Source organism: Mustela nivalis (genome assembly GCF_964662115.1).
Source record: "Mustela nivalis genome assembly, chromosome: 6".
Lineage (NCBI taxonomy): Eukaryota > Metazoa > Chordata > Mammalia > Carnivora > Mustelidae > Mustela > Mustela nivalis.
Window position 1 is genome coordinate 118,880,997 of NC_139025.1, and position 22,426 is coordinate 118,903,422.

Below are 22,426 nucleotides of genomic sequence, written 5' to 3' on the forward strand. Positions count from 1 at the left end.
GAGCAGCAAGGCCTGTGTCTGGGGCACAGTAACAGAAGAGGGGATATTCAGTTTGCTGTTTGGGGAAGAAAATGCTGGAGGCCAGGGGATACACAGAACAGATTGGATGCTCCTGCAGTCATCTGTGTGAGAGAAGATAGGGAAGGTGGTAGTGGTAGAGGAATAAAGAGGTGTTGGTAGAAGTTATTGATTTCTAGAGATCTTTTGAAGGTAAAGCCAGTGGGATTTATTAGTTAGGATGGAAAAATGGTGTAAAGATAGGTGGTTGATAAATTGGGAATTGAGACCATTTTCAAACATATCACTCCCCTGCCTAAAAATTTTATGGTAAAGTTCAGACTTTTTTAACAAGTCCTTTTTTGGTTTGTTGATTTATTTAACAAACACCGATCGAATGCCTACTATGAGCCAGGCACTGTGGAAGGTGTTGAAGACACAATAAAAAAAAAGAGGTAGGACATACCCTCTGCCTTTGTAGGCCTTACAGTCGGATGGGTGAGACAAAGAAGTAACCAGGTCATTACAACCCATATGACAATTGTCAATATAGGGAAAGTACAGGTGACATGGGAGAGGTATTTCATTCAGAGTTAGTGGGGGGAGGAATGTCCAAGCCAAAATTTCAAAAATGAAGTTATTAAACAGTTGAAGGAGTAAAGGTAGAATGAGGAAGAAGAGAGTGGGAAGGCAGAGTGGGTAGGGCATTGGAGGATTTGAAGGAAGGTGTGTATGGCCATGGGGGATGAGGGTCGGGGGAAGACAAGGCTCAAGAGAAAGGAAAGGATTAGTTCATGTAGGGCTTATACATCATGTTAAGGGGTTTGCATTTTATCTTAAAAGCCCATGGTAGTGGCACTGAAGTGTATTCAACAAGGGAGTAACATCACCAATCTACTCTTATGAAAGAGCCCTTTGGTTGCAGTGGGAAGTGGATTGGAGGGTGAAGAATAGAAGCTGGGTGAACAGAAAGAAGGTAACTAGAGCAATTCAAACACAGAGTGGGGTAGAAGAGAGTCTTAGATGGATTTGGGAGCTGTTTGGGAGTGGAACTGCTAGAACTTAGTGACTGGTAGGATAAAGTAATGAAAGGGAGAAAGGAGTCAAGGATGGTCCCCCTAGGTTTCTGGCTTGAGCAGATGAGTGGAGGTGGAAAGCATTTCTGAAAAAAGGGAATACAGGAGAATTAAATCGAGAAGGGAATGCAGTCAATTGCATGGGTTTGAGATGTTGCAGGACTTCCTGAGAAGATGCCCATACATACATGGATCCAAAGGTCAGGAGAGATTTGGCAGCCAAAGGCCCTGAAGCCAGGATGTGGGTGGTGTGCCCAGTGACAGAGTGGGGAGAGGACAGGGCCAGGGTGGGCCCCAAGTCACCCACTTTCAAGGCCTTGCCCAATCTGTTGTTCCAGCCATTTTGCCTCTTTTTGTGGGCGGCACACAGTCATATCCCTGTCCTTGAACCTTCCCCTTATGGGTTTTTGCCCACACGGTTATTTTTTTTCCTAGAACCTAGCTCAAATAGCAACAGCCTGGCAGATCCCTCTTTCCATGAAGGAACGATTGTTTCCTTCAGAGTCTGGTGAGGTCAGCATCTCATGCATCCTTTTATTATAATCCCCTGACCTGGAAAATGTGTTCAGCACGTTACAAGTGTAGCGCTATGTGTGAACAAATGAGCGAGCAAAAGATATAGGAGTGTGAGGGCCGGGAAGCCAGGAAAGTGACGTCAGCCTCCCAGGGGGAAAGTTCTCGGTAACTACGGTGCCCACTGTGCGGCGGAGAGGCCTTCTGGGCCACCGTAATCTGCAAATGACCAGCTCCGCTAGGCATTCTCCCGCCGCACTTCACCCGCGGACTCTCAGAGGAACATCTCACCTTTGCCCTACTTCTAAGTCTGGTCCCTAACTTTCCGCCATCCCCATTGGCTGCGCGACTGCCCAATGGGCAGACAGAAACCGTGAACTCGTGCTCTTGCCTGAGGCGTTCCCGCTCTCGTTCGCGCGTCTCGCGAGCGTTATAGTGACTCGCAGAGGCTGCCCAGCTGCGCTCGGCTGTGGGTTGCTGGAAGACTGACGTTGCTGCGAGGCGGACGGGAGCGGAGACCATGTTCCGAGCTGCGGCTCCAGGGCAGCTACGGCGGGCGGTGAGTCCCGGAGGGGTGGGCCGAGTCCGGTGACGGGCCAGCCTCAGTGTGCCGTCCCCGTGAGTCTTGGCGAAGGTCACCGTCTCCCACGGACCTGACCGACCTTACCGCAGGCAGGCCCAGCCTGGTCTGTAGCTCGGGCTCGGGGTTCTGGAGCCTGCTGTGAACTCCTTCCGGGTCGCTTGCGTTGGGGGCGGGGGCGAAGTCCGAGGTCAGAGTGACCTTAATTAGAGGCTGAGCGTCTGTTTCCCACCCCCACTCCGTGCTCTGGGTTTACTCTGCTCTCTACCAGGCCGCCAGGTTCTCTGTGTTGGCTGGGAGCAGGCTGCCACATCCCCGGAATCACTAATGAGGGAGGAAAATGTCGCTGCTGGGATGCCCTCTGGGAAAGTTGGGAAAGAGTTTGAATTCGAAAACCTTTTCTCTGGGCCCGTCGTGGCTGCTGGTATCCGCTCACAATCTGGGGGACGGAGGCTGGAAGGGGAGGTTTTGTGGAAACTTGCTCTGCTCCCTGGCTTTTGGGGCAGTGCTGAGTATAGGTGAATGTAGTGTAAAGTCAGTCATCCAATTTGACAGCTTTAGCCAGTTTGGAAAGGCAGGCATCTTTTTATACTGCAGTAGTAGATTGTTGGCCAAAGAGCCAGGGAACTCTTGATAGTGGATGAGTTTTCGATGCTTTCTTTTGTGACAAATCATGAGTTTACCACATTTCTCTCTTGTGGGAAATACAGATGGAAAGTATATCTTTGTCTTTATGCTATGGGACAGTAGTATTTGGAGGTTGATCAATTACAAGTCAAATAACAATTTATATGGTGAATCGTGTAAGTTTTCCAGTTTACAATTAGGCTAACTGAAAAGCAAGATTGTTAAACTGGGTCAGAAACCTTGCTGACGTTTTGTACTTTTCCTGCAGGTGGTTTTATCCGTGCATATTTTCCCACCCCACAGAGATTTTCTCTCTGAGACATAGCTGGCAATATTCCTAGATGTCTGTAGGCTCTTTTTCTGTGTATTCCTTGTTTCATTAAAAAAAAAAAAAATCTCGTGTGTCCCTCTTCCTTGTAAAAGTTCAAATCTCCATCCTTCAAGGCAGTGTTCATTCTTTCTCTCAGGAGATTTTTTTCCTCAGAAGATAAAGACATAAACAAGTTAAAGTCATGGATAGTCATGGATTTGGGGTAATTCACCTATCAGTGTCAGACTGGCAGAAAAATAGCTACACAGTAATTAGAAGGTAGTCTTGTGGACTGGTTAGGAGTCTGGCATAAGTGAAATAATTTGGCGCCTAGGTGGCTCAGTTGGGTAAGCATCTACCTTTGGCTCAGGTCATGATCCCAGGGTCCAGGGATTGAGCTTCATGTCTGGCTCCCTGCTCACCAGGAGTCTGCTTCTCCTTCTCTCTCTGCCCTCCACCCCCACTGTGTTCTCTCTCTCTAAAATAAATAAAATCTTTTAAAAAAATGAAATAATTTTAGTTGGGGGCAGTTTAAGACTCAGATGTTTTTTAGATCTAATGGAAAAAATGGAATGATTAGCTTAAGTAATTCTTGTCAACACAATTTACCGATAGACATTCACAGTATTTCCAAATCTTTATTGTGGTTTGCCAAGAAGTTTGACCTTGACTTATTTTGAAAATATGAAATGAAGCTAAGTAGAGTAGTTGCTCTAAGGTCATAAGAATGTTTCAGAGTTGAATTTCAAGAATATAAGGAAGTGGTGGGAACACTTCTAAAATAGATCCATAAATACCCATACATATTTAACTTTTTAAATTTTGAAATAACTTCAAACTTACAGGAAAGCTCTAAGAATAGTGTACATAATTCTCAAAACCCTTTCAGTTTTACTAGCTATTAACAGTTTGGCTTATTTGCTTTCTCTCTTTTCATATATACTTATTATTTATCTTTCCCCCCTTTTTTAAAAGATTTATTTATTTGAGAGAGATAGCTTGTGTGTGAGAGGGAGGGAGAGAGAGAGAGAGAGAGAGAGAGAGAAATGTGCACATTTGTGCTGGGGGAGGGGCAAAGGGAGAAGGAGAGAATCCACAGGATCCCATTTGTGGAGCTGAGATCATGACCTGAGCTGAAACCAGGAGTTGGCCACTCAACCAGCTGAGCCACCGAGGTGCCCCTTGTTATTTTTCTGAACAATTTGAGAATGTTTTGCAGACATGCCCCTTATTCTTAAGTAAGTCGGTGTGTATTTTCTGAGAACAAGGAGGTTCACCTTTCATTTCCGCAGTAAAATTGGCAAAGTCAGGAACTTTAACAATGATACAATACTGTTATAAAATCTGTAGACATTCAGATGTTGCCAGTTGTCACATTAATATCATTTGTAGCAATTTTTCTAGCAGTTTGGTTTAGGGTAGTCCAGGATCATGCCTTGCATTTAGTTTTCATCTCTCATTTAGTCTTTGTTGGAAAAGCCCCTCAGCCTTTCTTTAGCTTTGATGGCATTGACATTTTTGAAGAGTACAGGTCTTTTTTGTTGACTGTTTCTAATTTAGGTTTGTCTAGTGTTTCCTCATGTTATTTTGGCAGGAGTTTTGCAGAAGTGATACGTGTTCGCAGGGCATCATTTTAGGAGGCTAATAATACTGATTTATCCCATTATCGGTGGTGTTAACTTTACTTGGCTTAAGTGGTGTTCACCAGGTTTTCCCACTAACAAGTAACTACTTCTTTGTGATTTTAAACTAATTTGGAGGGAGATATATCGAGATTATGTAAATCATTTGTTTCTCTCAGGCTTTCACCCACTAGTCTTTTTTTTTTTTTTTTTTAATTAACACATAATGTATTATTTGCCCCAGGCATACAGGTCTGTGAGTCAACACATTTGACTTACACATTTCACAGCACTCACCATAGCACATATACCCTCTCCGCTGTCCACAACCCAACTACCCTGTTCCTACCCCCCATTCCCCAGCAACCCTCTTTGTTTTGTAATTTATCTCCCCTGCCATGCCATCTTGTTTCATTTTTTCCTTCCCTACTCCCCCAACCCCCCCCCCCACCTGCTCTGCCTCTCAAATTCCTCATATCAGGGAGATCATACGATAATTGGTTTTCTCAGATTTACTTATTTCGCTCAGCATAATACCCTCTAGATCCATCCATGTCATTGCAAATTGCAAGATTTTGCTTCTTTTGATGGCTGCATAGTATTCCATTGTGTATATATACCACTTCTTTATCCATTCATCTGTTGATGGACATCTAGGTTCTTTACATAGTTTGCCTGTTGTGGACATTGCTGCTATAAACATTTGGGTGCACATGCCCCTTCGGATCACTACATTTGTATCTTTAGGGTAAATACCCAGTAGTGTAATTGCTGGGTCTTAGGGTAGCTCTATTGTCAACTTTTTGAGGAACCTCCATACTGTTTTCCAGAGTGGCTGCACCAGCGTGCATTCCCACCAATGGTGTAGGATGGTTCCTCTTTCTCCGCATCCTTGCCAACATCTGCCATTTCCTGACTTGTTAATTTTAGCCATTCTGACTGGTGTGAGATGGTATCTCATTGTGGTTTTGATTTGTATTTACCTGATGCCGAGCAAGTGATGTAGAGCACTTTTTCTTGTGTCTGTTGGCCTTCTGGATGTCTTTGCAGAAATGTCTGTTCATGTCTTCTGCCCATTTCTTGATTGGATTATTTGTTCTTTGGGTGTTGAGTTTGCTAGGTTCTTCATAGATTTTGGGTACTAGCCCTTCATCTGATAGGTCATTTGTGAATATCTTCTCCCATCTGTCAGTTGTCCTTTGGTTTTGTTAACTATTTACTTTGCTGTGCAAAAGCTTTTGATCTTGATGAAGTCCCAATAGCCTCATGTTCCCCTTGCTTCCCTTGCCTTTGGCAATGTTTCTAGGAAGAAGTTGCTGCAGCTGAGGTTGAAGAGGTTGCTGCCTGTGTTCTCTTCAAGGATTTTGATGGATATCTCTCATGTTGAAGTCTTTCATCTATTCTGAGTCTGTTTTTATGTGTGGTGTAAGGAAATGGTCCAGTTTCATTTTTCTGCATGTGGCTGTCCAGTTTTCCCAACACCATTTGTTGAAGAGACTGTCTTTTTCCCATTGGGCGTTCTTTCCTGCTTTGTCGAAGATGAGTTGACCATAAAGTTGAGGGTCCATTTCTGGGCTCTCTATTATGTTCCATTGATCTATGTGTCTGTTTTTGTGCCAGTACCATACTGTCCTGATGATTAACAGCTTTTAATAGAGTTTGAAGTCTAAAATTGTGATGCCACCAACTTTGATCTTCTTTTTCAACATTCCTCTGGCTATTCGAGGTCTTTTCTGGTTCCATATAAATTTTAGGATTATTTGTTCCATTTCTTTGAAAAAAATTGATGGTATTTGGATTGGGATTGCATTAAATGTGTAGATTGTTTTAGGTAGTATAGACATTTTCACAGTATTTGTTCTTCCAATCCATGAGCATGGAATGTTTTTCCATTTCTTTCTGTCTTCCTCAATTTCTCTCATGAGTACTTTATAGTTTCCTGAGTACAGCTTCTTTGCCTCTTTGGTTAGGTTTATTCCTAGGTATCTTGTGGTTTTGGGTGCAATTGTAAATGGGATCGACTCCTTAACTTTTCTTTTTTCTGTCTTGTTGTTGGTGTATAGAAATGCAACTGATTTCTGTGCATTGATTTTATATCCGGACACTTTACTGAATTTTTGTATGAGTTCTAGCAGTTTTGGAGTGGAGTTTTTGGGGTTTTCCACATAAAGTATCATATCATCTGCAAAGAGTGAGAGTTTGATTTCTTTGCTGATTTGGATGTCTTTAATTTCTTTTGTTGTCTGATTGCTGAGGCTAGGACTTCTGGTACTATGTAGAATAGCAGTTCACCCAGTAGTCTTAACATAGATCGTTTTTAAGAGAAATTATTACTGTGGTGTAAAATGGTAATTTTTCTAATTCCATCATTCTTTCTACATTTATTAGCATTCCATTTTAAGGAAGAACATTTCCTTATTGCTTATTTATGTATTTATTATGGATCCGTTAGTATGTTAAAATCCACTAACATAACATTTTTTAGAAAATATTTATTTATTTATGAGAGAGAGTACATGTGCCCCCGAGCTTGTATGGGTAGGGTAGGGGCACAGGGAGAGAGAGAATCTTCAAGCAGATTTGCTGCTGAGTGCAGAGACCAACATGGAGCTCAATCCCAGGATCCTCAGATCACGACCTGAGCTGAAATCAAAAGCTGGCTGGTTGACTGAGCCACACAGGTGCCCCACTATCTTAAATTTTCTGATGCTCTCAAGTTGTCGTATATTTCTATAGTGGGAGTCCCTTCTGGCTCCTGTTTTCTTGTGATGATGTGGGAAACAAAGCCAAAAGAAGAAAATTAAATTTTCTTATTGCTTACAGTCTACCGACAAGTCCTTGAAACAGGTAGAGTGACCTTCCTCTAGGAACTCAGCTGCCTCTATGATTAACATTATCCTGACCTCCAGGATCCTGTAAGTCTTCTTTACACATACAAATTCCTTTGGAAACTTCCTTTATCTTTACCACTAAGATACATGTTTGCAATCATCCTCTAAGAATATGGCCTACTAATATACATCTGAAGGGTCTCATGACGAAGGTTTTACTAGATAGTAATAAGTGACCTTTCCCTAACAATGGCTAGCGCCTCAGAAGCTAGTCATCCGTCATAGCGCCAGTATAGCTCTTTCTTGCCATGGGTCCTGTCTCTGTGCTTTACTAAAATCACCTTTTTGCACTGAAGACATCTCAAGAACTCTTTCTTGGCCATCAGCTCTGAACCCCAACATTTATACATCGGTGATGTCATAAAGTCAAGTAGCTTATCCAAAATCCCTACTCTTGAAATCTTAGAAAATTGGTTCTGTAGCTAACCATGGATTATTTAGGAAGATACAATTCCATAAAATATATTTTGTAATAATAGATTATAATCTATTAAAAGATTATCTTGAACTGTTAACGATGTATACATAGCTAACCACACACTTAAAAATAATTAAGATGATACATTTTATAAGTATCTTTATATCTTTAAAGAAAAGATATCTTAAATTATTGGAATGTAAGTTAAATGACTTGCATTTGGTTTCCAAGTTCTATTTCCAGTATTGACCTGATATGTGCCCTTGAGCAAAGTCTTTCATCTTTGGGGGGCTCTTCAATGTCATCTGTTTAATGAAGGTGGTATTTTATGTCTACAGTAAAGAACTAGAGAACACATTAAGAGGAAAATAGGTAGTCATTTGCAATTAGTTAACATTCTTGTGGGGATATCAATCTGAATTATGAGTATTATTTTATATTCATTTGCATTTGAAATTGATTTGTTGACTAATTAAGATACCAAAGATATACTTTATGTGGAGAGTGAAGCAACCCTTTTCAAGGGCATTTGAATGTTCCTGTTTTTGTATTCATTGCCACATGGGGAGGCATAACAATCACGATTCAGAAGCTGTGAAACTGGTGTGAAGGAACATGGCATTTTTCAGAGTCCATGCCCTATCATTGACAAATAAGATTGAACTGTGTAATTTGCATGCAAATTTTAATTTCTTTTGAAAGAAGAAAGAGAGCCAATTTTGATGGTTCTAAAAGATTTATTGTATGAGATGAATTCTGTAAAATTATTCTGCCTGCTAGTGTGTCTACTAAGGGCCTTGTCTGTTTTTAAAATGAAGTAAATTGAGTGTGTTTTTAATATTATAACCAATGTCATGACATTTCTAGTCATGATTAAAAGCTACCATATTTTGTCAAAGAGGTTAAAGTAAGTTATTTAGTTTAAGTACAAAAATGTAATATACATTTTATTACTATAAAATGTATGTTAAAATAGGGAAAGGTGATTTTAATTACATATTATTTATCTTTTTCATTAGACCTGGGAAAGTTTTTTTTTAAATGATATTTATTATTTGAGAGAGAGAGGGAGAGCATAAGCGGGGTGGGTGGTGGCCAGAGGGGAGAGGGAGAAGCAGGCTCCCTACTGAGCAGGGTGCTGGACACGGGGCTCCATCTCAGAACTGTGGCATCATGACCTGAGCTGAAGGCAGATGCTTAACCAGTTGAACCACCCAGGTGTCCCAGAACAAAAGATTTTATAGCTTATTCTTGCCTTTTTATTTTTGAGTTAAGCAAAAAGATCCTCATGCTGTCCTTCTCCTTACCTATATCTCACTTAGTTTTCAAAGATGGTGGGGTGGGGAGAGGAGTAGGTTAAAATTATTCTTACTACTTTAGGTTTTGAGTGGGTTTGTAAGGGTAAAGTAGGGAATTAGAATCCAGCTTTTTATTTTATTTTATTTTATTTTTTTAACCCTTATGGTAGTTTACTACATGAACACAGACTTGAAGTCATAGCAGGAACTCCTGAGTAGTAAATTTCTGTGGTTACACCTAAAAGACTGAAAAATCAAAAGCAGTGTCAACATTGTTAAGAGAAGGACCAAAATTTATCCATTGGACTTAGCTATAACAAGGTTGTTAGTGACTTTGAAAAAACTGGAGTCAGTGTTATAGTGGGTGTGAAAGCCAGTTTGCTGTGAGTAAAGAAGATAGAGATGAGGCAGTAATTGATGATTACATTATTTTCAAGAAGTTTGGCTCTGAAAGCGTGGAGAGAGAATGATAACCCCTTTAAGGCTTGCCTTCAAAAAGTATACCATCTCAGAAGGGCCAGCGAGCTCTGTGAGGTATGCAGTTGGTTTGTGAAAGAAAACTTCACATTTTACTATTTAAACTAAGTCTGGTCAGTTTTGGTAAGTTTTCTGAAAGCGTGATGGGGTATCTTTTGTAGTGGTTTAACAATTTATATACTGTTCTTGGTAAGTAGACATGTAAGTGCTTAGATAATGAAGTTACCAGTGAGATACAAAGAGTTTAGTTTATCATTTTGGGGAAACTTCAGTTAGTCACTAAACATTCATTGAGTGCCTGCTATGTGGCAGGCACAAAGGTAGGTACAAAATTCACTGTGGAGAACAGACACACCTAATTTCTGCTCACATGGTGTGAGTAGATGAGGGAGGACAGACGTTGAACACATTATTTTAAGTATGATCATTGTAACAGGAAGGTGTATAGGGTATTTCGGAAACACGTAGTAGCAGGGAGGATAATCTAGTTGGGGGTTGGGGAAATTAAAAAGATATCTGAAATTACTTTGTAAACTGAAAATTACTTTGCTTTTTAATTGTTATTGAGCGATGAAGTAATAAAGGTGAAGGATTTTCTTTAGGTAAACATTTTTGAGCTTTGGCTATCTTTAATCATTTATTATTTTAATTCTGTTTATATTGTATGTGTTCTTATTAGATATTTTGGTTTTTAAATGGATTATTTGCAGGGTTGAGCTAGAAACAGAAATAAAGCATCAGTCATGTTAGTTTGATTGTTAAAATAAAATTGAAAGTGTATGTGAATTTTGTCCAAGGTAAGGTCCAAGCACATGCTGAAGGAGCCCTGGAACTTAAGAAAAGAAAAAAAATTAGCCCTGGAGTAATGACACACATGAAAAGGAAGATCTGTAGCACCCTTGTTTCATTTCTGTGTAACTCTGAAGGGCCATCATAGCTCCAAGACTCCTTGTGGGATCAGCTGAGATCTTTTTTGTGACTGCAGTGCAGTCTTGCATTTAGCTTCTTCCACCACATGGTCTTGTCTCCTTGATGCCTCATAGATGTTGTTTCCAAGAGTACTCCCCAATAAGCTTCTTGTACACTCACACACACAAAAGGAAGTTAGTAAGTGTAAGGTGGCAACAAACATTTAAAGCACCCTCTATATGCAATGAATTAATTTCTCTCCTATGTTCATTCTTGGGAGAATTAAGAGAACAGTCATTTAGATTTTCTCTGAGTTAGATGAGCAGCCTTGGAGAAAGGCTGATCTAGAGTCTTAAAATAGTTTTTTATATATATACACATATTTTTAAAAAGTTTTTATGTATTAATTTGACAGACAGAAATCACAAGTAGGCAGAGAGGCAGGCATGAGGGAAGTGGGAAGCAGGCTCCCTGCTGAGCAGAGAGCCCAATTTGGGACTCCATCCCAGGACCCTGAAATCATGACCTGAAGCAAAGGCAAAGACTTTAACCCACTGAGCCACGCAGGTGCCCTTAAAATTGTTTTCTGTAGCTCAGTGCATAGAGTAGAACTATTCAAAGGATGTTTTTAAAGCAACAGAAGATTTTTTAAAAATAGACTATGTGAAAAAAAAAATACACCATTTGGGGGAGCAGTTTGAGACTTACCACAGAATTGAGCAGAAACTACAGAGAGTTCGCAAAAGTGGTGCTTTTGTTCCAGTTGATGAAACCACATTGACATATTATCATCCAAAGTCCATGGTTTATGTTAAGGTTCACTCTTGGTGTTCTACATTCTATGGGTGTATCCCAAATGTACAGTGGCACATATCCACAGTTATGGTATTATACAGAATAGTTTCACTGCCCTAAAATCTGTGCTCTGCTTGTTTCCCTCTCACCTCTCTGCCCCCAATCCCTGGCAACTGCTGATCTGTCTCTGTAGTTTTGCTTTTCCAGCATGCCGTCTAAGTGGAACTGTACATTATGTAGCCTTTTCATGGTCTGATATGCCTTTTTTTTTTTTTTAAGTGCTGAATATTCTGTTTTCTGGATGAATTACAGTTTATCCATTTACCTACTGAAGGACTTTTTGGTTGCTACCAAGTTTTGGTAATTACGAATAAAGCTGGGGTAGATATCCATATTCAGGTTTTTGTGTGTAAATAAATTCAGCTCATTTGGGTGGATACCAGGAAGTATGACTTTTGGATTATATGACAAGAGTATATTTAGTTTTGTCAGAAACTGCCGCTTTGTCCTCCACAGTGGCTGTACAATTTTTAATTTCCACCAGAGTTCCTATTGCTCCTCATCTTCACCAGCATTTGGTATTGTCAGAGTTTTGGATTTTCACTATTCTTTTTTTTTTTTTTTTTATGATTTTATTTATTTATTTGACAGACTGAGATCACAAGCAGGCAGAGAGGCAGCCAGAGAGACAGAGGGGGAAGCAGGCTCTCTCTGCTCTGCAGAGAGCCTGATGCAGGGCTCCATCCCAGGACTCTGAGATCATGACCTGAGCTGAAGGCAGAAGCCTAACCTGCTGAGCCCCACTGGCACCCAGGTTTTCACTGTTCTTATAGGTATGCAGTATTTCTCATTTTGTTTAATTTGCAGTTCCCTAATACATGATGTTGAACATCTTTACATGTGCTTATTTGCCATCCACCACTTCTTTGGTGAAGTGTCTGTTCAGATCTTTTGCTTATATTTAAAAATCAGTTTGTTATTGTTGAGTTTTAAGAGTTCTTTGTGTTCTTTTAGATAACAGCCTTTTATTATATGTCTTTTGCAAATAGTTTTCTCCCAATCTGTTGCTTGTCATCTCATTCTTTATTTTTAAAATCAATGTTCACTTCATTTACTGGATATCTCCTCTGAACTAGACACTGAAGTAGAAACTGGGGTTAGTGGTAAGAAAATCAGATATGGCCCCTGTCCTCAAAATCAATGTCAGGGTACCTGGGTGGCTCAGTCGTGAAGCTTCCCCAGGGTTTGGGGATCGAGCCCTGCATCAGGCTCCCTGCTTGGCAGGAAGCCCGCTTTTCCCTCTCCCACTCCCCCTGCTTGTGTTCCCTTTCTCGCTGTCTCCCTCTCTCTCTCTGTCAAAAAAATAAAATTTTTTTTTTTAATTTCTTTTCAGTGTAACAGTATTCATTGTTTTTGCACCACACCCAGTGCTCCATGCAATACGTGCCCTCCCCAATACCCACCACCTGGTTCCCCCAACTTCCCACCCACCGCCCCTCCAAAACCCTCAGGTTGTTTTTCAGGGTCTATAGTCTCTCAAATCTTAAAAAAAAAAAATCAGGTGGACATGGCAGAGTAATTGAGTGAGGATAGTCAAGTGTGATAAGTGCTGTAATGAAGGCAATTCAGTGTACTGTGCTGGTGCTGGCAAAGTTAACTCGTCCAAGGAGATCCAAAGAAAGCTTTTCTGTATAGCTAATGTTTATTGAGCATTTATGTTCTAGGTACTATTCCAGTAATTCAATTCTCACAACTCTGTGAGGCCATCATCATCATCATCTCTATTTTATGATCAGGGAACTGAGACACAGAGAAGTTGCAGTGGTAGTGGAATTTAGACCTACGCAGGGTGGCTCCAGAGCCTGTACTGTTTGCCACTGCACTGTACTAAGGCTTTTTGGAAAGCCTGACATTTAAGCAGAAAACTTAAGGATGATTGACTGGAAGCTAATCAGGTAACAGGGGAAGAGGTCCTCTAGGTAGAAGGAACAACATAAGGGAAAGCTGGGGGTCAGAGAGAGCAGAGCAAGTTCAAGTATCTGAAAATAAGGTATAAATGAAGAGAGGAATATGTGGATAAATATATCACACCATGAAATGAATAGAGAGATAGAGCACACCATAAAATAAATGCCTGGTAAGCCGACCTAAAGAGTTTAGTGGGCAGGAAGCTATTGATGTTTTTAGGCAGGGGAATAATATGCTGGATTTGTGTCATGGAAAGGACAGAGAAATGGAGTGGAGAGGAGAAAGCTGGTTTGGGAGATGTGGAGTGATAGAGGAGAAGGATGATGACGTACACTAGGTGTTGGCATTGATGATGGAGAGAAGTGAGTGGATTTAGGAGATGCTGTATTTAGAAGGAAGAATTGGTATGACTTTTGTAGTCTGTTGGATGTGAGGGTTGAGGAAGAAACTCAGATACGACTCTCAGATCATGGTTTGGGCAACTTGTTAGAGAGTGGTACATCCCTTAAAGACCTCTGGAGAGGCAGTCTGGTAAGGGGCTAGAAGATCAGGGGAAAGATGAATTAAGATTAGGATCTGCTGAGTTGGTGAGTGCTTGATGGAGACAGGCAAGACTGACATCCAAGTCAGTTGGATGTGCAGATGTAACTTAATTTTAGGTCCAGTACTTAGGAATAAGATTTAGTATCTTCCTTGTTCCTCCAATATATATATATATATATATATATATATATATATATATATATATGTGATTCTTATATAGGTCATAAATTATAAATTAAGCCATGCAAAATGAGAAGTGAGTAGTCAATAATTTCAAATATTCCTGAGAGAATAAGTAAGGTAAAGCCTGAAAAGTATCTGAGGGTAATTTTGGTGAGGACATAAGCCAGAGTGCAAGTAGTTGGGGCATGAATGGAAGTTGGGGAATTAGAGAATTGGAGTGGAAGGCGGTGCTAGTGGGTTTTTAATTTTGGGCTTCTTTAAAATTGGGAGAGCCTCAGACATGTTTAAATGTTGATCAGAGGGAGCCCTGGAAAATGGGAGAGGTTAGAGATATTACTGAGAGATTATAGAAAGAAGTCTTCAGCTAGATTTAAGAGGACAGAATCTAGAGCTCAGATAAAGCTATCAAATCTAGGACCTGTAGTAGCTTCTATTTTGATAGGACAGGGACAGTAATTTTTGTTGGATATCAGGAAGGTGAAGCAAGTCCCCCCACTCTAAGGGCTTCAGTTTTCATTGTGAATAAAGTAGGAAATGAGGCTTCTTCTCATAGTAGGAAGCTGACTCTATTAGCATTTGAGAAACATCAGAAGGGGTTATTTGAAATAGTTGCTATGGAGAGTGAGCTTGCCAATGTGGGTAACATAGTAACATTGTCAGGCAATTTTGAGGGCCCAGGTCAAATGAGCCAGAATTTATGGTGACAGCCTCCTGCGTTAGTAGTTTCAGTGTTTTGAAGAGGTTGAGATTCATTTCTGGGGCTGTTACCTTATTAAGTTTTTCTATAGTTATCTCTGAATGTTTAAAAGAATTTGGCTCTCCCCCCCCCCCCATTAAAAAAGAAGGCCCTGGGGTGCCTGGGTGGCTCAGTGGGTTAAAGCCTCTGCCTTCGGCTTAGGTCATGATCTCAGGGTCCTGGGATGGAGCCCAGAGCCTAGCATTGGACTCTCTGCTCAGCGGGGAGCCTGCTTCCCTCTCACTCTATGCCTGCCTCTCTGCCTACCTGTGATCTCTGTCAAATAAATAAAATCTTAAAAAAAAAAAAATAGGGCCCTTTTAAAGTGTACAGATGCAGTGGATCATAAGATAATAAAGTATAACTTTTGTTGGGGCGCCTGGTTGGCTCCGTCAGATAAATGCCTGCCTTTGCTTGGGTCGTCGTGGTCCCACAGTCCTAGGATCAAGTCCCCGCATTGAGCTCCCTGCTCAGCCGGTAGTCTGCTTCTCCCTCTGCAGCTCCCCCTGCTTGTGCTCTCTCTGTCTCTCTGTCTCTGACAAATAAATACATTCTTTAAAAAAACAAAAAAAAACAAAACATAATATAACTTCTGTTTAAAAACCTTTTCAGGAAAAAAAAAACACCTTTTCAGTAATGGACCTTTTTGAATCTTTAGTAGTTATCTATATTGCTCTTATACCTAAAGTAGGATTTTAGGGCTATAGAATGTTTAGAACTGAAAAAGAGGACTTTTACATCATATTTTTTTGTTTCTGTTTGATTAATGCTATTTATTTAAAATTAGGAAAATATTGCTAAGTGAAATCTTATAGGAATAGACCCATCTACAGGTTTCCCTTGATACGCAAAACAGAGCTTTTGTATAAAACCTTTCCTAAGCTAAAATGGTGTAAAGTGAAGAAGCAGTTGCCATTAACTTACAAGGAAACATTTTTTAGCGTTCTCAGACCCAAAAAATAACCTCTTAGGTTTTTCTCATATTGTAGGATACATTTTTTTTTTAAGATTTTATTTATTTATTTGACAGAGAGAAATCACAAGTAGAAGGAGAGGCAGGCAGAGAGAGAGAGAGGGAAGCAGGCTCCCTGCCAGGCAGAGAGCCCGATGCGAGACTCGATCCCAGGACCCTGAGATCATGACCTGAGCCGAAGGCAGCGGCTTAACCCACTGAGCCACCCAGGCGCCCTGTAGGATACATTTTGTTAATGGATGCACAAAATAAGACAAATCACAGATGCTCACACAGTTCAAAGCTATGGTGAGTTGATGCTGAGTGTAGTTCCAGGGAAGGAGCTTGATGGTGCCCCTCTTGCTGCTTTGGGGTATGTGATGCTTTGGGGGTACAGCTTGCTGCAAAACAAATGCTCAGTGCTATTTTTGTTTTTCACCTTTTTTCATAAAAATGAAAATCCTCTTCAGATTTGTTTTGGGTAGCGGAAACAGGTACGTCCTTCATAAAAGTGAAGTGGCATAAAATGAATTTTTGAAAAGCTAGGGATACCAATATAAAACAGCTTAAAAATGATGGTACTTTGTTGTGAGCTAGTAATTAAAAACGCAAATTCTGGAGTCTGACTGCTTATGCTTTTCAAAAAAAGATTATCTGAGAAAGAGAGAAAGCTTGTGTGAGTGGGCATGAGCAGGGAGAGGGCAGGGAGAGAAATCCACAAGTAGATTACCCACTAAGTGGCTAAGTGTGGGGCTGGATCCCAGGACCCTGAGATCATGACCTGAGCTAAAATCAAGAGCCAGCTGCTTAACTGAGCCACCCAGGTGCCTCTGACTGCTTACACTTTTAAACAGGCTCTGCTTCCTAGCTATGTAGACCCTAAGCTCCAGTTTCCTCATCTGTAAAAAGTTAATAATAATACCTACATCAGAGAGTTGTAAACTTTAAGTAAGATACACAGTTGGCTCTTGAACAACATGGATTTGAACTGCATTGGTTCACTTGTATGTGAATTTTTTTTTTTATAAATAGAGTGCAGTACAGTAAATACATTTTCTCTTCTAATGATTTTCTTAATATTTTTTTTTCCTCTGGCTTACTTTAAGAATATGGTATATACTATGCAGCCATCAAAAGAAATGAAATCTTGCCATTTGCGACGATGTGGATGGAACTAGAGGGCATCATGCTTAGTGAAATAAGTCAGTCGGAGAAAGACAACTATAATATGATTTCCCTGGTATGAGGAAGTGGAGATGGGGGTTTAGGGGATAGGAGAAGATTAAATGAAACAAGATGGGATTGGGAGGGAGACAAACCGTTAGTGACTCTTAATCTCACAAAACAAACTGAGGGTTGCTGGGGGGAGGGGAGTCGGGAGAGGGGGGTGGGGTTATGGACATTGGGAGGGTATGTGCTATGGTGAGTGCTGTGAAGTGTGTAAACCTGGTGATTCAGAGACCTGTACCCCTGGGGGAAAAATATATGTTTATTAAAAAAAAAAGAATATGGTATATAATAATATATGTAACATACAAAATATGTATTAATTGACTTGTTATTGGGAAGGCTTCTGGTCAACAGTATGGTATTAGTTTTGGGGGAGTCAAAAGTTAATGTAGATTTTTGACTGCATCAAGGGTCAGTGCCCTAACCCCCATGTGTTTCCATGGTCGACTCTCTCTCAATGTCTGTATATTTTGGTTTAGTTAATTTGGTTAAAGCAGAGCTGGGGAGTCATTCTGGCAACCCTGCTTGCCTGGTTTTTACTTTATCCTATGTAGTGGTTCCTGAGGTATGCCTCCCTGACACCCTTAGTCTTATATGAAGTGTAGTTTGAATTCCTCAGAGCTAGCTAACCACCCTCAATTTGCAGATAAAGAAACTGGGCCCTATATTGAGGCATAACATTTTAAAGGCTACAGACTAGTTTCTCCTGCTACACATAACTATTACTGCTGAATTAAGCCACATAACCATGTTTAGGTGCTGTAGCTTCTCTTCAGGTTGTATCTGAGGAATAGAAGGTAGAAAACACTAAGTTAGAAGGAAACTTAGTGTTAAAAACTATAAGGAGTCAAGTGATAAAGTAATATAGAGTGCCCGAATGATGTAACAATAATTAGTAAATATTGATCAGGTAGATAACTGAGTGGGTTCTTTTGTATGTTCTTTTGTTGTTGTTTACTTTTACAATTTTGAATACTCTTTTAAAAAGAATATACAGTGTTCCCCCAGAAGTTTAAAAAGCTTGATGATTCCTTGGGAGAACTGCCTAATTTGTCTTATGCTGAAACTATAATTTATGGCAAGTATGGGCTTTCTGCCACCAAATCTTGGATTTATTCTTGAAATGATGATGGAAATCTCATAATTTTTATAGTAAATGATGAATGAAACATAATCAAAATATGGTATCTGACATATATTGGTAATAAGGAGTTTGTTACTGGCAATTCTTATGAAATGTGATTTAAATAATAAATTATGCCACTGAGTCCTAATTAGAGTTCTTTGCAAGGTAACTGTGATCATCTGATTAAAATAGAGAAAATGCTGGGTGCCTGGGTGGCTCAGTGGGTTAAGCCGCTGCCTTCGGCTCAGGTCATGATCTCAGGGTCCTGGGATTGAGTCCCGCATCGGGCTCTCTGCTCAGCAGGGAGCCTGCTCCCTCCTCTCTCTCTGCCTGCCTCTCCGTCTACTTGTGATCTCTCTCTGTCAAATAAATAAATAAAATCTTTAAAAAAAATAAAATAAAATAGAGAAAATGCTATATATTTCTACAGATGTAGATTAAAAAAAATTGTACTAGGTTCTTTGAATAGGCATGGTATTTGCCTTCTAAGAACTTTTATTCCATTCCAAGAATTGTGAACTGTTGTGAATTGCTACAATTTTCTGGGGAACAGTTTGTGTCAGTCAGTATTAAAAAATTTAAAAGTGTGCCTTCCTTTTGATTTAACACTTCTAGGAATTTGTCATAAGAAAGAAGCATAAGATATACATAAAGGTTTCTAACCTTACTTTAACCACCTCCTGTAAGAAGACAAGTTTTTTTAATTGTTAAAAAGAATAAGTTATACAAGCAGGTACTTGATCTGGCAACAACATAAGTCTCATTTCCCCTCTTTCCTTGCTTCCTTTGAGTAAGCAGAAAGGGAAGAAAAAGACAAGAAATGCCATCCATGATACATAATGCAACTATTCCTTCCACTGGCATATCCCTAGAGTTTCTGGTCCCCAGCTCTGGGATTGGTTCATCAAGGAAAGAGGTGATTTAGAGGACTGAGGAGAAGGTTGAGGATGAACTGGTACAGGTAGACAGCTTAGGGGAAGAGGGTCTCTATAACTGATTGAAGGTTGCAGAGAATCTGGCTTTGGAAGCAGAGCAGCTAAGGTCTGGCCAGGTTCCAGTCAGAAGGGTCTTTCTATACAAAAACAAACTCTGTTTTGTTGAGGGTGAGTACAAAGATTCAGCTATAAGTATGGTTTTCTCTGGATTGTTTGATTTTTATGCATTTTATTATTTTTTAAAGTAATCTCTACACCCAGTGTGGGGCTCAAAACTATAACCCTGAGATAAAGAGTTGGATGCTCCGCTGACAGCCAGATGCCCCTGCATTGTTTATGATAATAAAATTACAGGGGCACCTGGGTGGTTCAGTCAGTTAAGCATCTGCTTTCGGCTCAGGTCATGATCCCAGGGTCCTGGGATCCAGCCTCATGTTGGGCTCCCTGCTCAGCAGGGGGTCTGCTTCCTCTCTCTCTCTCTCTCTCTCTCTGCTGCTCCCCCTGCTTGTGCTTTCTCACTCTCTCAAATCAATACATGAGAAAATCTTTATAAACAATAATAAAAAATTACTAATTACCCAAATGATTACAGAACTGGTTAAACTGGTATGCTCATATACTTAATAGCAATAAAAACATAAAGAATATTAAAATATAGCAATTGGTATTTACAGTATAGTAAATGTATTTTGTAAATTTAGTTGTGTAATGAGCATTAGAGTCCCATGCCTGCCTGCCTTTCATTCATTCCCTCCTTTGTAAATTTCCAGTTCTGGTGTAAATTTTGTACCATGCTTTCCTCACCCCAGCTCCAGATCAAAGATTATTGCTGAATTAAGCCATACAACCATGCCGTTTGATCATCAGCACCTCCTTTTCTCATTTCTCATTGTGATTTTTCATAAGGATAGTTCCACAGTTTTCTTATTTTGTCACATCTGTGGTAGCCTTCCTCATGTTTTCATATGACAAGAACACCTACATTTCTTCGTTTGTTTCTCTTGATTCTATATTTCATGATCTGCAACCTCCAGCCTTTTGGATCTCTTCATTGATTGAAAGACTATTCTCATAATTGTATGAAAACAAGTCATATTTCCCTTAAAGTCCTTGAGTACAGTGACCATTCTTGTTCATCTTTGTGTTCCTGGTGTTGGAAATTATTCCAGATGACTGTGAGCTATTGACGGTCTCTTGATAGTCCACAGTAGATACAGGTGGATACTGGTTGGTTTCAAGATATGGTCTGCAAGCTTCTTTTTTGAATTTAGAAGCATGTTTTAAACAGTTGGAAGCCCACCAAAATAACTGTGTGATACTGTGTTTTAAAGACAGATTTACATTATCAGTTATTTGGGTATTGAATGCATTTTGCCTGAAAGCAATAAAATCAACTTTAGTAATTGGTTTCAAACCCATTATTTCTGGATATACTGTATCTTTAGCAGTTGTGGTGCAAGCGGATATAACTAGTAATAGTTTGATTCTGAGTTTGATAGTTAATGTGTTCTACTTAAGAATTTTACATCTATTGGGATACCTGGGTGGCTCAGTGGGATAAAGCCTCTGCCTTCGTCTCAGGTCATGATTCTGGGGTCCTGGGATCGAGCCCCGCGTCGGGCTCTCTGCTTGGCGGGGAGCCTGCTTCCCTTCCTCTCTCTCTGCCTGCCTCTCTGCCTACTTGTGATCTCTATCTGTCAAATAAATACATAAAATCTTTTAAAAAAAAGGGGGGGGGATTTTACATTTATTTATTTATTTATTTGAGAGAAAGCACATGTGCCTGAGTTGGGGTGGGGATGAGGGGATGAGGGAGAGGAAGTGAGAGAATCTTAAGCAGACTCCAAACCCAGGGCAGGGTCTGCCGTGGGTCTCCATCTTACGGCGCTGAGATTATGACCTGAGCTCAAATCAAGAGTTGGATGCTTAACCGACTGAGCCACCGAGGCACCTCTCGACTTAAGAATTTTAAATTTAGATGCAGTTGGCAGTTTCTCATTGGACACATAATATTCAGAAACATAGATCAATGGGAAATTTGTTTTGAAATAATTAAATTTTTCTAATAGAATATAAATTCGCACTTTATATTATTAGTGTGAATAATATTATTAGTAATATTTGTATTATTTTAATATTGGAATATTAGTAATAGAATAATAGACACAAATAGTTTATTTTTGCCATTGAGCAAGTACTTTATGAATACATTTATAGAACTGAGTGTTGTGTGCATTTTTTTAAAAGCACACATGCTTAACAATTAGGGTTTTAAAAACCTATTTGTATTATAATATTCTGTTCCACCTTTTTTTTTTTTCCCTTTTAGGCCTCATTGCTACGATTTCAAAGTACCCTGGTAATAGCTGAGCATGCAAATGATACCTTAGCACCCATTACATTAAATACCATCACTGCAGCCAAACGTGTTGGAGGTGAAGTGTCTTGCTTAGTAGCTGGAACCAAATGTGACAAGGTGAGAAATCTTTAAGGTCAGCCATAGCAAATATAATCTCCATCAAGAGACAGGGAAAGATGGCAACAGAGAATTATGCTGAGGACTATAACCCAAACTGGGCTCTAATCCTCATTAAATGGCCAATGTCATAGTCATTACTACATGTGAAAAAGGAACTAAAAGGTTTGCTCACTAAGCATTTTGTCTTTTGAAATGAGTTAAAATACTTGATTTAGTTCCACTGGCACCATCGTGTGCCATCAGGTACCAAATAGAATGATAATATTTGAGTCTCCTTAGAGGTTAATAGCCGATCCCTTTTTTGTATTGATGAATATACTAGCTAATTGCTTTTAATTCCTGAAAGTGGTAAATCTGGAGTATCATGGATTTTAATTTTTAATTGGTATAAGACTTCAAATGTTAAGTACTATGCTTTTCAAACTATAGCTCTTAGTAAAAGGTATTCTTCGTTTTGTTGTTGTTGTTGCAATGAGATAATGGCTTTGTGAACTAACTCTCTAGAAGGGTGCTAGAATATGGTTTGCAGGATCTGTACTCCTGGGCTGCAGTGTAGTTGAAATCATGCTCCCGTTAAGTTGAGCTATCAGTTCCCTCCTGTATCGTGCAGGAGCTGCCAAGTGTGCAGCTGGGGACTTGAAATGCTGTTTTATTCACACTCTTTTGAGAATAATCAAAACAGAAATCATTTTCTCTTTAGTTACGATCTCGTTTTGTCACAGTCCTATCTGAAAGAAAAATAGTACTTGTGTAAAGAAACA

The 22,426-nt window shown here is 39.9% G+C and overlaps 1 protein-coding gene across 1 annotated transcript in view; it reads left to right on the forward strand.

Annotated features, from left to right (window-relative positions):
* Window positions 1-1,841: 1,841 nt before the first annotated feature.
* ETFA (electron transfer flavoprotein subunit alpha) overlaps window positions 1,842-22,426 on the forward strand; it is an 82,794-nt gene continuing 62,209 nt past the window's right edge. Inside the window, exons 1-2 of the mRNA XM_082736008.1 lie at window positions 1,842-2,145; window positions 21,516-21,662. Coding sequence (XP_082592134.1) covers window positions 2,107-2,145; window positions 21,516-21,662 — 186 coding nt within the window. The 5' untranslated portion in view covers window positions 1,842-2,106. The remainder of the gene's footprint in view (window positions 2,146-21,515; window positions 21,663-22,426) is intronic.